The 15038-nt window shown below is 39.4% G+C and overlaps 2 protein-coding genes across 6 annotated transcripts in view; both read left to right on the forward strand.

The window, feature by feature from the left end:
* CASP6 (caspase 6) overlaps positions 1–15038 on the forward strand; it is a 252125-nt gene that overhangs the window by 163049 nt on the left and 74038 nt on the right. The gene's annotated exons all lie outside the window — the stretch shown is intronic.
* CFI (complement factor I) overlaps positions 1–15038 on the forward strand; it is a 71637-nt gene that overhangs the window by 29249 nt on the left and 27350 nt on the right. For 3 of the 5 annotated variants that reach the window (XM_050791000.1, XM_050791001.1, XM_050791002.1), the window contains exons 2-3: positions 11519–11789; positions 13672–13825. In XM_050791000.1, the coding sequence (XP_050646957.1) occupies positions 11519–11789; positions 13672–13825 (425 nt within the window). The remainder of the gene's footprint in view (positions 1–11518; positions 11790–13671; positions 13826–15038) is intronic. The other 2 variants (XM_050791003.1, XM_050791004.1) reach the window with 1 other exon arrangement.

Consider the following 15038-nt stretch of genomic DNA (forward strand, 5'->3'; position numbering starts at 1 on the left):
GAGGTTTAATTGACTCACAGTTCAGCATGGCTGGGGAGGCCTCAGGAAACTTACAATCATGATGGAAGATGAAGAGGAAGCAAGGCACCTTCTCACAAAGTGGCAAGAAGAAGTATTGAGTGAAGGAGGAAGAGCCCCTTATGAAACCATCAGGTCTTGTAAGAACTCACTTGCTATTATGAGAACAGCATAGGTGAAACTGCCCCCATGATTTAATTACCTCCACTTGGTCTCTCCCTTGACACAGAATTATGGGGATTATAATTCAAGATGAGATATGGGTGGGGACACAAAGCCTAACCATATCACCCATATACACAGAGAAGCAACAGCAGCTAGAGGAGATGGAATCATGTTTTGTAGATGACCAGGCTGATAAATAATTGTTTAAAAAATGTTGTGGGGGGAGTGGAAAGCAAAAAACGGTGGGTGGGGAGCAAAAATATAAATAAATAAATTTCTGAATATGTGCTCCTAATATATATGAATGTATTTGTGTATAAATAATAAGTGCTGTACAAAGAAATGTACCTTAAAACAAAATTTTCAACACAAAAATAATATTTTAATAACAATTTTGACTACTACTATTTCATGGAATAATGCCATTAATCACACTTCATTATTTTTAAATTTTTTCACTTGATATTAATAGCATATTGACTGGGAAAGATGTTACGCGTGTCTATGTGAAGAGACCACCAAACAGGCTTTGTGTGAGCAATAAAGCTTTTTAATCACCTGGGTGCCGGTGGGCTGAGTCTGAAAACAGAGTCAGCAAAGGGTGGTAAGATTATCATTAGTTCTTATAAGTTTGGAATAGGCAGTGGAGTTAGGAACAATTTGTGGGCAAGGGGTGGATCTCACAAAGTACATTCTCGAGGGTGGGGAGAATATTAAAAGTACTTTCTTAAGGGCGAGGGAATATCGCGAAGTACTTTATCGCAAGGGTGGAGAGGGTGTATTGTCATAAGGTCAATTGATCAGTTAGGGTGGGGCAGGAACAGATCACAATAGTCGAATGTCATCTTTTGTGGTTCTTCAGTTACTTCAGGCCATCTGGATGTATACGTGCAGGTCACAGGGGATATGATGGCTTAGCTTGGGCTCAGAGGCCTGACGAAAGATACTTGAGAAAGAGCAACATGCACAGTGAATACATAGTGGGGGTTCATCATTAATGTATTAGATGTAAGTCTGTATTTCAAGTAATCTTTTTAGTACTGCTGATGGAGAGAAAGAGCTGACTTCTTGTCATATCTGATTAGCTTTTCATTGTTTTTCTTCTCATAATATGGCTAATGAACAGCTTCTACTGATGCCAGAAGTGTAGACTGACATTTTTTGGTTTTGACTGGTGTTGTATTTTGGCACTGTTTTTAATCTAGGATTCATCTATCAACAAGAATCTCTTTAAATCACTTATCAGTTTATGAGGATTAATTTAGCTAAAACTAGATCACATAAAGTTCCTTAATCAAGCTCATGTATATGATCCTCTATCTTAAAAGAAAAACTCTCCTTTAACCCCATACCCTCCTCCAGCTATCGCCCCATTTCTCTAAACTGTGCCCCTTCACATCTAAACTCTCAAAAATTTGCTATGCTTATTTCCCTCTTTCTATTCTCTCTTGAATGTAATTAGGCTTGGTTTTCCCCATTCCACTAAAATTACATTTGTCAAAGTCACAATGGGGAAGTATTCAACACAGTTGTTCATCACTTCTTTTAATTTATATTTTATTTTTCCAAAAGGTATTGGGGTACTGGTGGTATTTAGTTGCATGAGTAAGTTCTTTAGAAGTGATTTGTGAGATTTTGGTGCACCCATCACCTGAGCAGTATACACTACACCATATTTGTAGTCTTTTATCCCTTGCCCCGCTCCCACTCTACCCTCCAAGTCTCCAAAGTCCGTTGTATTATTCTTACATCTTTGCATCCTCATAACTTAGCTTCCACATACCAATGAGAACATACGATGTTTGGTTTTCCATTCCTGAGTTACTTCACTTGGAAAAATAGTCTCCAATCTCATCCAGGTCACTGCAAATGCTGTTAATTCATTCGTCTTTATGGCTGAGTAGTGTTCCGTCGTATATATGTCACAGTTTCTTTATCCACTCATTGATTGGTGGGCATTTGGGTTGGTTCCATGATTTTGCAATTGTAAATTGTGCTGCCATAAACATGCATGTGCAGGTATCTTTTCAGAATAATAACTTATTTTCCTCTGGGTAGATACCCAGTAGTGGGATTGCTGAATCCAATGGTGGTTCTACTTTTAGTCCTTTAAGGAATCTCCACACTGTTTTCCATAGTGGCTGTACTACTCTACATTCCCACCGGCAGTGTAGAAGTGTTCCCTGATCACCACATCCACACCAACATCTACTGTTTTTTGATTTATTATGGCCATTCTTGCAGGAGTAAGGTGGTATCACATTGTGGTTTTGATTTGCATTTCCCTGATCATTAGTGATGTTGAGCATTTTTTCATGTTTGTTGGCCATTTGTATATCTTCTTCTGAAAATTGTCTATTCATGTCCTTGGCCCATTTTTTGATGGGATTGTTTTTTCTTACTGATTTGTATGAGTTCGTTGTAGATTATGGATATTAGTCCTTTTTCAGATGTAAAGATTGTGAAGATTTTCTCACACCCTATGGGTTATCTGTTTACTCTGCTGACTGTTCCTTTTCCTGTGCAAAGATTCTTTAGTTTAATTAAGTTCCAGCTATGTGTCTTTGTTTTTATTGCATTCGCTTTTGGGTTCTTGGTCATGAAATCCATGCCTAAGCCTATGTCTAGAAAGGTTTTTCCAATGTTATCTTCTAGAATTTTTATACTTTCAGGTCTTAGGTTTAAGTTCTTAATCCATCTTGAGTTGATTTTTATGTAAGGTGAGAGATGAGAATCCACTTTCATTCTCCTGCATGTGGCTAGCCAATTATCCCAGTACCATTTGTTGAAAATGGTGTCCTTTCCCCACTTTATGTTTTTGCTTGCTTTGTCAAAGGTCAGTTGGCTGTAAGTATTTGGGTTATTTCCTGGTTCTTATTCTGTTCCATTGGTCTATATGCCTATTTTTATACCAGTACCACACTGTTTTGGTGACTATGGCCTTATATTATAGTTTGAAATCAGGTAGTGTGATGCCTCCAGATTTGCTCTTTTTGCTTAGTCTTGCTTTGGCTATGTGGGCTCTTTTTTTGGTTCCATATGAATTTTAGAATTGTTTTTTTCTAATTCTGTGAAGAATGATAGCGGTATTTTGGTATTTGGATTGCACTGAATTTGTAGATTGCTTTTGGTGGTATGGTCATTTTCACAATATCAATTCTACCCATCCATGAGCATGGGATGTGTTTCCATTTGTTTTTGTTGTCTATGATTTCCTTCAGCAGTGTTTTGTAGTTTTCCCTGTAGAAGTTTTTCAAATCCTTGGTTAGATATATTCCTAAGTATTTTATTGATTGATTGATTGATTGATTGCAGCTATTGTAAAAGGGGCTGAGTTCTTGATTTGATTCTCTGCTTGGTAGCTGTTGGTGTATAGAAGAGCTACTGATTTGTGTACATTAATCATGTATCCAGAAACTTTGCTAAATTCTTGTATCAGTTCTAGAGCTTTCTGGAGGAGTCTTTAGGGTTTTCGAGGTAAATAATCATTATGTCAGCAAAAAGTGACAATTTGACTTCCTCTTTACTGATTTGGATGCCCATAAAGAAAAAGAAATAAATTCTTTCTCTTGTCTGATTGCTCTGGCTAGGACTTCCAGTACTACGCTGAAAAGGAATGGTGAGAGTGGGCATCCTTGTCTTGTTCCAGTTCTCAGAGGGAATGCTTTCAACTTTTCCCCATTCATTACTATGTTGGCTGTGGATTTGTCATAGATAGCTTTTATTACATTAAGGTATGCCCCTTGTATACCAATTTCGCTGAGAGTTTTAATCATAAAGCGATGCTAGATTTTGTCAAATGCCTTTTCTGCATCTACTGAGATGATCATGTGATTTTTGTTTTTAATTCTGTTTATGTTGTATATCACATTTATTGACTTGTGTATGTTAAATCACCCCTGCATCCCTGGTATGAAGCCTACTTGATCATGGTAAATTATCTTTGTTATGTTGTTGGATTTGGTTAGCTAGTATTTTGTGAAGGATTTTAGCTTCCATGTTCATCAAAGATATCGATCTGTAGTTTTCTTTTTTGGTTATGTTCTTTCCTGGTTTTGGTATAAGGATAATGCCGGCTTCATCAAATTAATTGGGGGGGGTTCCTTCTTTCTCTGTCTTGTGGAATAGTGTCAAAAGGATAGGTACCAATTCCTCTTTGAATGTCTGGTAGAATTCTGCTGTGAATCTGTCTGGTCCCGGACTTTTTTTTTGTTGGTAATTTTTAAATTACCATTTCAATATGGCTAATTGTTATTGGTCTGTTCAGGGTATCTAATTCTTCCAAAGCTAGAAGGGTTATATTTTTCCAGGAATGTATCCATCTCTTCTAGGTTTTCTAGTTTATGTGCGTAAAGATGTTCATAGTAGGCTTGAATGATCTTTTGTATTTCAGTGGTGTCAGTTGTAGTATCTCCTGTTTCGTTTCTTATTGAGCTTATTTGGATTTTTTTCTCTTCTTTTCTTGGTTAATCTTGCCAATGGTCTGTCAATTTTATTTATCTTTTCAAAGAACCATCTTCTTGTTTCATTTGTCTTTAATTTTTTTTTCAGTTTCATTGGGTGAAAAACAAAATCAAGTTGGAAATTTAAAATTTCTTTGAACTGAATGGCAATAATGACACAACCTACCAAAACCTCTGGGATACAGCAAAGGCAGTGCTGAGAGGAAAGTTCATAGTCCTAAATGCCTACATCAAAAACACTGAAAGAGCACAAACTGACATTCTAAGATCGGACCTCAAGGAACTAGAGAAACAAGAACAAACCATACCCAAACCCAGCAGAAGAAAGGAAATAACCAAGATCAGAGCAGAACTAAATGAAACTCACTCCTTTTTTATTGTTTTTGTGCCATCTGCCGTTTATTTGCCTTTTGCTTCACTGACCACATATTCTCAGTCTCCTTTAATAGTTCTGCATCATCTGCTCAACCTCTACACGCTGGAGGGTTTACACCTTCCAAGGGCTTTATGATTCATTCAGAGGATAAGCCAATCTTTACAGTAGCCAACAGGTTCCTACAAGATCTGTCACCCACTCCTCCAATTCTCTGACCTGATCTCTTCCTATTCCCCCTGTTACTTATTCCCTTCCAGTCACATTGGCCCCCTTGACCAAGAATGTACCACATACACTCTATCTCAGAGCTGTTGCCCTTGCTATCTCCTCTGACCGTGATACATCACCCCTAGAGAGCTGCATAGCTTGCTCCCTCACCTTCAGGTCCCTAGCCCAAGGGAAGGTTTTCTCCAAAATCTTTTCTGACAACCCTATAAAAACAGCAATTCTCCCCTCACTCTCCATATTCTGTATCCTTCTTACCCTACATAGCATTTATCACCTTATGTCATCTTATATATTTACTGTTTATTCATTTTTGTCTGTCTTGCCTACCAGAATGTAAACTCTATGACTTTGTCCTGCTCACTTTTGTATCTCCAGCACTTAGAACAGTGACTGGCCATAGTAGGCTCTCAATAAATATTGAATGAATATGCTATGAATACAGGCCCAAGTGATAATCCATGTTTAAATATTAGTAAATATTTTTTCTTACTACTTTTTAAATAAAACTTATAATCTATATGTTTTATTAATAACATTTCTGATATTTTTGCATATTCCACTGATTCTTTCATATATCCCAAGACATGAATAAGCCAGTTTGGAAATTATTGGGCTATAATAGTGGTTTTCAGTTTTGGGGACACATAAGAATATTTATGGAGCTTGTTTACAGTGCAGAATCCAAGATCTGTCCCAGAGATTTTGATTAAGAAGGTCTATTGTTTGGGTCCCAGAATCTGCATTTGTAGGATAATGCACCTCAGGTGGTTTTGATGCAACTAGTCTAGGGCCACAGTCAGGAATACTTGATCCATGTGTTTGATAGTCTCCTATTTCAGCTCTTCACAGCAAACTCAGTAAAAATGGGGGGAAAAACTTCTTTAACATGCCTCACACAGAGAATGATTTAAGTCCCATACTTTCTACACCAGTAGTTCTCGAGGGTTTGAATTATAAAGAGTATATCATTCCATATAGGCTAGGTTGTGCACCAGTAAGAACCAATCCCCAGCTCTTAGTGGGTTAACACAACGGTTTATGTTTTGTTTGTTTGTTTGTTTGTTTTTGAAACGGAGTCTTACTCTGTCGCCAGGTTGGAGTGCAGTGGCGCGATCTCAGCTCACTGCAACCTCCGCCTCCCGGGTTCAAGCAATTCTCCTGCCTCAGCCTCCCGAGTAGCTGGGATTACAGGCACATGCCACCATGCCCAGCTAATTTTTGTATTTTTATTAGAGACCATGTTGGCCAGGATGGTCTTGATCTCCTGACTTCGTGATCCACCCACCTCAGCCTCCCAAAGTGCTGGGATTACAGGCATAAGCCACAGCGCCCGGCAAAATTTATGTTTTGTTCATGCAAAGCCTACTGTGGGTCCGGGTGGCTCTGTAGGGAACCCATCTTACATGTGTTGGCCCTGCATTCTAGGCTGCTTTGATTCTATGGTATCTCTACAATTTGCATTCCCATGATCACATGACACAGGAAGAGGAAGTTGGGTTGTTGAGCACTGGCGATTAAATGCTTCTCTCTGAACCCAACAAATTATTTCAGCTTACATTTCATTGGCCAAAGGAAATCATCATGCCCAACCTCAAGGGGAAAATGCAATCTTTCCATTTTCCCAGAAGCAGAGGAAAATACGATTTTGGTAAACAGTATTAATGTTTACCACAAAACTAGACATTAAAAGACTCTCAGGTTAGGCAGGGTGGCACACATCTGTAATCCCAGCACTTTGGGAGGCCGAGATGGGAGGATTGTTTAAGGCCAAGCGTTCAAGACCAGCCTGGGCAACATAGTGAGACCCCCATCTCTACAAAAAAAAATTTAAAAACAAAAATTAACTGGGCATTGTAGCATATGTCTGTCCTAGCTGCTCAGGAGACTGAGGCAGGATGATCACTTGAGCCTATGACTTAGGATTACAGTGGGCTATGATCATACCACTGCACTCCAGCTTAGGCAACAGAGTGAGACTCTGTCTCAAGAAAAAAAAAAAAAAAAAGATCAGATTCACCACTCCATCTTATACCACCAAAAACACACATAATAGTAGTTGTTATTTTAATATCTGTTATTGTGAGAGAGACAGAAATGACAGTCACTATGGTTTCAATGATGATTTAAATAATTTTTCTTATTAACCATAATAGCATTTGCATATATTCAAAACATAGGTGTACATAAACATATGAGGCATACCCACATTATTTATATTTTGTCTTCAGGCAGAGCCTGGTGTACGCATTTACAAACCTCTTTAATAACGTCCTCAAATATCATCAGCCCATATTTTGGCAACCACTATTCTAGACATTGAGATACATGTGACTTACCAATTCTTTTAAATTAAAGCTACTGTCATCGTGTTTTAGACAGTGTATAAATAAACCACACTGTTACTATGCCCAGCTATTGTTCAACAGTAATTTTCTGTCTCTCTGTTGATTAATGTTGCCCTTGTTAACAGCCACTGTGTTCGTGTTATCCTTTACCATCCATCTGAAATTTAAAATGGTAATGTTATCATAAAGTTGCTTCCAACTTACAATAGGAAATTATAAGTATAGGAAACTGTTTAATTTCTAAGGTGAACTTCGCCATGCTCTGATTGCTTCTTCTATCCCCTTCTCAACCTTGTTTCAACAATTTCCTCCTCTCTTTCCCTCTTGAAAATGCAGTATCTCCTGTTTTGTTAGATTCCTCCTCTTAGCCTATAACCATGCTGAAATATCTTCTATCCCAACGAAAACAAAATTCTCTTTACTCTGTGGCCCTTTACGCTACTATCCCATCAAATGTTCTCCTGCTTCAGAGCCTAGCACTTAATCTTCTACTTTTGTGCGTGTGTGTATGTGTGTGACGGAGTCTTGCTTTGTTGCCCAGGCTGGAGTGCAGTGGTGCGATCTCGGTTCACTGCAACCTCCACCTCCTTGATTCAAGCAATTCCCCTGCCTCAGCCTCTTGAGTAGCTGGGATTATAGGTGCACACCACCACACCCAGCTAATTTTTTATTTATTTATTTATTTTTAGTAGAGATAGGGTTTCACCATGTTGGCCAGACTGGTCTCAAACTCCTGACCTCAGGCAATCTGCCCACCTCGGCCTCCTAAAGTGCTGGGATTACAGGCCTGAGCCAACACACCCAGCCTGCCTGTGTTTTTTTGTTTTTTGTTTTTTTGTATTTTTAGTAGAGACGGGGTTTCACCATGCTGGCCTGGCTGCCTTTGAACTCCTGACCTCGTGATCCACCGGTTTCAGCCTCCCAAAGTGCTGAGATTACAGGAATCAGTCACTGTGCCTGGCCCTAATCTTCTACTTCTCTACTGAAAGCATAAGGACATCAGACCTTGCTTAAAATGAAAAACACCCCTATCATCCCTCTCCCCCGCAACTCTATCTCCAGGGACAAGCACTTTCAAATCTTTGCTGTTTCTTCTGCTGTTTACAACAGATTTCCTCAGTAACATGTTCATACAACCATTTATTTCAACCAATTTCCTGTTTGTTAGCCACTCCTTCTTCAGAGGTACTAGGTCTCCTAGTTCCTAAGCTTTTCTGGGGTTCTCTGGGGCTTAGCTTTCAGTTCTCTTTGGTCTGCTAAATCCATTACCACTAGCCCATCTGTTTTCCAGCTTCCAACATTTTGATATCTTACGTCCTACAGTCCTCTCCCCATTCTCTTTGACCTTATGGTTTATGCCCTTTAAAAAAATTCCTTTATTCTCAATTTAACAGAGCTTGGAGAGGAGACAGAGACTTTCTTTTTTGTTTTTCTTTTCTTTTTCTTTTTTTTTTTTGGTCTGTGTTCATGTTTTCATGTCTAAATGGCAAAACGAGTCAAGCTTTTTTTTTTTTTTTTTTTGAGATGGAGTCTCGCTCTGTCACCCAGGTTGGGGTGCAATGGTGCGATCTCCACTCACTGCAAACTCCACCTCCCGGGTTCAAGTGATTCTTCTATCTCAGCCTTCTGAGTAGCTAGGATTACAGGCATGTGCCACAATGTCTGGCTAATTTTTGTATTTTTAGTGGAGATGGGGTTTCACCATGTTGGCCAGGTTGGTCTCAAACTCCTGACCTCAATTGATCTGCCCGCCTCAGCCTCCCAAAGTGCTGGGATTACAGGCGTGAGCCCCTGTGCCTGGCCAAAACCAGTCAAGCTTTTACTTCCACTTCCTCACCTCCCATTCCAGCCTCAACTCACCAATATGTGGTTTCCCATTTCCTTAAAGTTTCAGTTTAATTACATGCCACTTAGCATAAGTGACTCCATTTTGGTTTGGTCTGTTGGGGCTTGGTGCAGGAGTGCAGTTCAAAAAAATGGCTTCCCGTAATTTTATGTAACAGAGTGAGGTAGTATTTTCCCTTCCATCCCCCACCTCCACCCCAGGCAAAGAGGATGGAAGGTGCTGCCACTTTTCTTCATTGTGAAAGGGCTTTCACATTGTGAAAGGTCATTTGTGTGGTTCCCTTGGAGTGCTTGACATGTGTTCCCTGAAGTCTGAGGAGAAAAAAGAACTGGTACTTGACCCATACCTAAAAGGAAGAAGGACCCAAGGCTGGAGGGGCCTGGTGGCAGAGAAAAAAGAGGTGGCTGTGTTGGAGCAAGCCCTCTTTCAATGGTAGGCAGCAGGGAAGGCAACAGACAGGTGTGGGCCTTCAGGAGGGAATGGACTTGGGGACCATCAGAAATAGGACCCCTGCCCAAGAGGCTCCCTGCCAAAGGTAAGCAACCTCAGCAGAAAAGAGGCTAGTACTGTTGGATACTGGAGCTGAGAAGACATGAACCATGAGCAGCCAGCTGGAGGAGAGGCACTGCCAGCATTGAGTGAATTGACATCAAGTTTCCCCAGTAGTGTAATCTCTAGAGAACCTCATAGTACTCCGCATGAGAGAGTTGGCTCCAACCCTCACCTCACCAAGGCTAGTTCTCAGCCATAAGAATCAGGCGAGACCTGGCTGCTGTCCCTCTCTTCCTCTCCTGAGAGGTGGGAAGCATAACCTGAAAGCTATGGCATGGAGGAGAGCTCAGAAAGGACCCATCACACATCCTGGAAGCAAGTCTGAGCTGGGAGGAAGGAGAGGCTTTCATCTGACATGAAGGTCAGAGCTTCAATGGTTCCACAGCACTAGACATTGTCATTGCTATTTAGTGACTATTCCTGGGACTAAACATCTTTTATTTTTTTTGTTTTTGTTTAAATCTAAGAGTGACTGAAAAAGTTATGACACTTACCAAAGTTTCTATCCAAAGATCAAGGAGGAATGAGATTTCAGAAAAGATTTAAAGGAATAAAGGTAGAAAAAAAATCAAGTTGCTTGGATTTCTCACCCAATGAGAGCATCATTGTTTCAATATAAAGGTGATACGTAAAACCTGCTGTCAGGACACTTGCAAGCTGATCAGTGGAAGATACAGGAGAGAAATTATTACAAAAATTCCAACTCGAATAAGTGCCAAAAAGAGATATATGGAACCATGAAAAGTGTGTAACTGGCATATTTCTTTCTAGATCACTGTGTCAAAAGCCAGTTTTCAGAATGACCAATTTGTCATTTGTGTGTGTGTGTGTGTGTGTGTGTATGTGTAGCAATTTGTAAAGTTTCCTGAAAAGCAAATTATGGAGAATGACTTTAACAATCTTTGCAAAGTTTTGCATGGTTTTCATTAGCTTCTTCATTTCCCTTCATAACGGCATTTGAAGACTTTGATTTCTGTCTGCCCTAGCTTGATGCTTTGCAGCTGCAGGGCACTGAGGAAGGAGTGGGGCTCACTGCGGGCAGCAGGGGAGACTAGAGGACAGGAGGCTTATCCTCAGGAGGAAGCTCTGGGGGACAGGGAGAGAGCATTGACTTTTCTTCGCGGATTGACTTTTGGCCCAATTGGCCTGTTACCAGCCCTCATATTATTTCTACTGGAGTCCTGCAGGGTAATATTAGGGTAATAATAGCTCTCATTAATTTCATGTCTAGTACCTGTCAGCCATTACACACATAGTATTTCTAATCTTGCAAAATAGGAGATATTATCTCATTTTACAGATGAGAGAATTTGCGTTTCAGGAGGGTCACTTGCCACGAGCCATATAACAGTAAGTGCCAAAACTGGGTCTAGAAGCCAGGTTTGTCTAATTCTTAAAGCCACCAGACCACACCACCCTCATCTGTACTGTGGACTGTATCTGTTTTGCTCTTTTTCTTCACTTACTCATCTTCAAAGGGGAGTTTAGTTTGTTGCTAAGTTAATGTTTCTTTTGCATTTTACAGGTCACTTCCACATTTCAAGAGGATCGGGTGGAAAAAAAGTGCTTAGCAAAAAAATATACTCACCTCTCCTGCAATAAAGTCTTCTGCCAGCCATGGCAGAGATGCATTGAGGGCACCTGTGTTTGTAAACTACCGTATCAGTGCCCAAAGAATGGCACTGTGGTGTGTGCAACTAATGGGAGAAGCTTCCCAACATACTGTCAACAAAAGAGTTTGGAGTGTCTTCGTCCAGGGACAAAGTTTTTAAATAATGGAACATGCATAGCCGGAGGTAGCAAAAGCCTAGTTTTCAAGTCATTCTATGATATAAAAGGGCATACGTATGCCATACTTTCTATCAGAAAATAATTCTCTTATGTATGTTATGATGACAACTCAAAATTTTTTCTAGACTCTCAATAATAATTGGGGTAATCACTAAAGAAATCAGGGGTCGCCAGAATCCAGCCAGCCTTTGAGTGCAGAGCATAGGATGTTGAGTCCAGACCTTCCATTCACTGCCCCTGCCACTCCCCACTGCCCAGCCCTTTAGAATTGTCCCCACACTCACTTCTACTTGGTTGAAGGGATTATTCCCAGGGCCATTGAGTTGGTTCAGAACCCAGTGAAAAGTCTTCAAGTAAGGTTGGTACTCACATGTAGGCTAGTCAGGCCTCAGGTCCCCCTGTGGCCCCAATAATTTCTGTTTTTGTTTTGTTTTGAGATGGAGTCTGACTCTGTCGCCCAGGCTGGAGTGCAGTGGTGTGATCTTGGCTCACTGCAACCTCTGCCTCCCAGGTTCATGCCATTCTCCTGCCTCAGCCTCCCAAGTAGCTGGGATTACAGGTGCCTGCCACCATGCCCAGCTAATTTTTTGTATTTTTAGTAGAGATCGGGTTTCACTGTGTTAGCCAGGATGGTCTCGATCTCCTGACCTCATGATCCGCCCGCCTCAGCCTCCCAAAGTGCTGGGATTACAGGCGTGAGCCACCACTCATGGCCTACCCCAGTAATTTCTTTCAACAGCCATCCCGCCATCCCCCAACCCTCTCCCCCAGCCCTGACCCCATTGTCCCTAAATATCCAAGGGTTGCTTGAGCCACTGCTGACCTGGGACATACTCCAACCTAGCAAACCCAGATGTCAGACCAGAGAGCTTGTCTACAGTCCCTCCAGGTGCCTCGTGTGCTGAGGAGGCTGGGGCCCTAGCACTTAGATTAGTGGGCAGTTACGATTAAGGATTTCACTGTCAGTCCAATTGAGTTTCAAGTCCCTCCAAACCCCACCCTGGTTGTTGACAAGCTGGACCTTACTGGACCCCAGTTCCCTCATCTGTAAAATGTGAAGTTTCTAAGTTGTACAATTCTTGTGAAAATTAAATAAAACAATGTATGCAGAGCTCTTCACACAGTGCTTGGCATGCAGAAAGTACTTGCTACATTTTATGTATGACAGCAAAGCTTGGGCTCATTGTCTTCTGATAGCAAGTTATTACAGACACTTCATGACCTTAGGAACGCTTAAAACATTCTTTTTAAAGGCACCATGACATATACTAGTTCATGTTTTTGAGATGCTGTATGTTTTTGGGATGCTGAGTTAAGATGAGTTAAGATGTTGAGATACTGTGGAAAAGGAGGGGGAAAGCTCCCTGTTTGAGCTCATCTATAATCCCTGTTGGAAAGGCGGAAGGCAATAGTGGAGGTTATTTCATCAGTGTCAGACTTTTCTTCTCTTGAGGCATTAAATGCCTTAAATATATGAGAATACATAAACCCTTTCTACATTTTACATTTTCACTGTTGGGCTTATTTTTGAGAGCATGGACTTTGGAGTGAGATCAGTTGAGCAGGTTCCAAATCCTGGCATCACCACTTGGGCCAGGAGCTTACCTTCCCCTAGATTTAGGTTCCTCATGTGTAAAAATGGGAATAAACAGGCTTTATCCTCATAGGGTTGATGTGAGGATTTAATGATCCTCTATAGAGCTGAATAACACAGCCACTGACACATAATAAGCACTCATAAAATAATTGCTTACTATTACTTGTTAAAATTGTCATGATGTTCAAAGCTCACTTGACTTTAAGTACATTATTATTTTTAAAGACTTTTAATTAAGAGAAAAAAGTGAATGGCTACGTATTGCACATTATTTTGTTTTTTTATTTTAGGAAAGTTTAGTGTTTCCTTGAAGCATGGAAATACAGATTCAGAGGGAATAGTTGAAGTAAAACTTGTGGACCAAGATAAAGCAATGTTCGTATGCAAAAGCAGCTGGAGCATGAGGGAAGCCAACGTGGCCTGCCTTGACCTTGGATTTCAACAGTGAGTGCTTGTATCAGTGGATTTTTTCATGGTTGATTTAATTGTTCTGTTTGCTTTTTGATTGCCTAATCTTTCTGTGTATTAATTTCCACATATATAACCTAAGAAAATTAACTACGTGCATCATAGCATTGCTATGAGGATGATATGCATTCATGTTTACCCAACACTTGGAACCCTACTGACCACAAAGCATGGATAATAAGTCTGTTGAAGTATCTGGACGTGAATCCTTTAGTGATTCTGAGAGTCACAAACACATTCATTTCTGTCTGTCTCCTACTCATCTACAATTATGTACATTTTTTCACACTTAGTATCGCTTATATACTAGGTGTGAGTATAGTTTTTAGTTATATAGTTTATAGCATAAACTATAGCATCGTTATACTATACTATATATGTATTGTTAAACTATACTATATACTATAAACTATACAGTGAGTATAAACTATACAGTTACAGTATAAACTATATAGTTAGGATAAACTATAGTTTATAGTATAGTTTATAAACTATATAGTTTATATATACTGTAAGTATAGTTATAGTTTATATACTTATAGTTTTATATACTATGTAGTTTATATATACTATATAGTTTTTATATACTGTATAGTTTATATACATATAGTTTATACTATAAGTATAGTATATAAACTATATATAAACTATACTATACAGTATAGTTTATAGTTTAGTATAAACTATATAGTTTATATATAACTAGTATAGTTTATAGTTTATATAGTTATAGTTTATAGCATAGTTTATATATGCCTTTTCTCTTTTTTCCTTGATAAACCCTGTAGAGGTTTTCGTATTTGTAAAATGGTCTTTTGTTTCTTTATCTTCTACTTCATCAATCCTTGCTGTTATCTTTGACTTTCCCTTCTTTTCCCTATTGCATTTTTTCTGATTCCTTGAGTCGAATACTTGACTCAACGGTTTTCAATTTGTCTTACTTTCCTAACGTAAACATTTAAGATTAAACATTTCCCTCTAGGTAATGTTTCATCTACATGCTATCAGCCTTCATAAGTGGTATTTTATTTATTATTTGGTTCAAAATATCTTCTAACTTTCAATATAATTTCTTCTTTGCCCCATATGTAATTTGGAAGTTTTCTTTATTATAATATTAGTTTTAATTAATATGTTAGTTTGCCTTTGGTTAACTTTGTGTTATTGATTTTCTTATTCTGTGTGGTTA

The sequence above is a fragment of the Macaca thibetana genome, chromosome 5, assembly GCF_024542745.1.
Source record: "Macaca thibetana thibetana isolate TM-01 chromosome 5, ASM2454274v1, whole genome shotgun sequence".
Taxonomy (NCBI): domain Eukaryota; kingdom Metazoa; phylum Chordata; class Mammalia; order Primates; family Cercopithecidae; genus Macaca; species Macaca thibetana.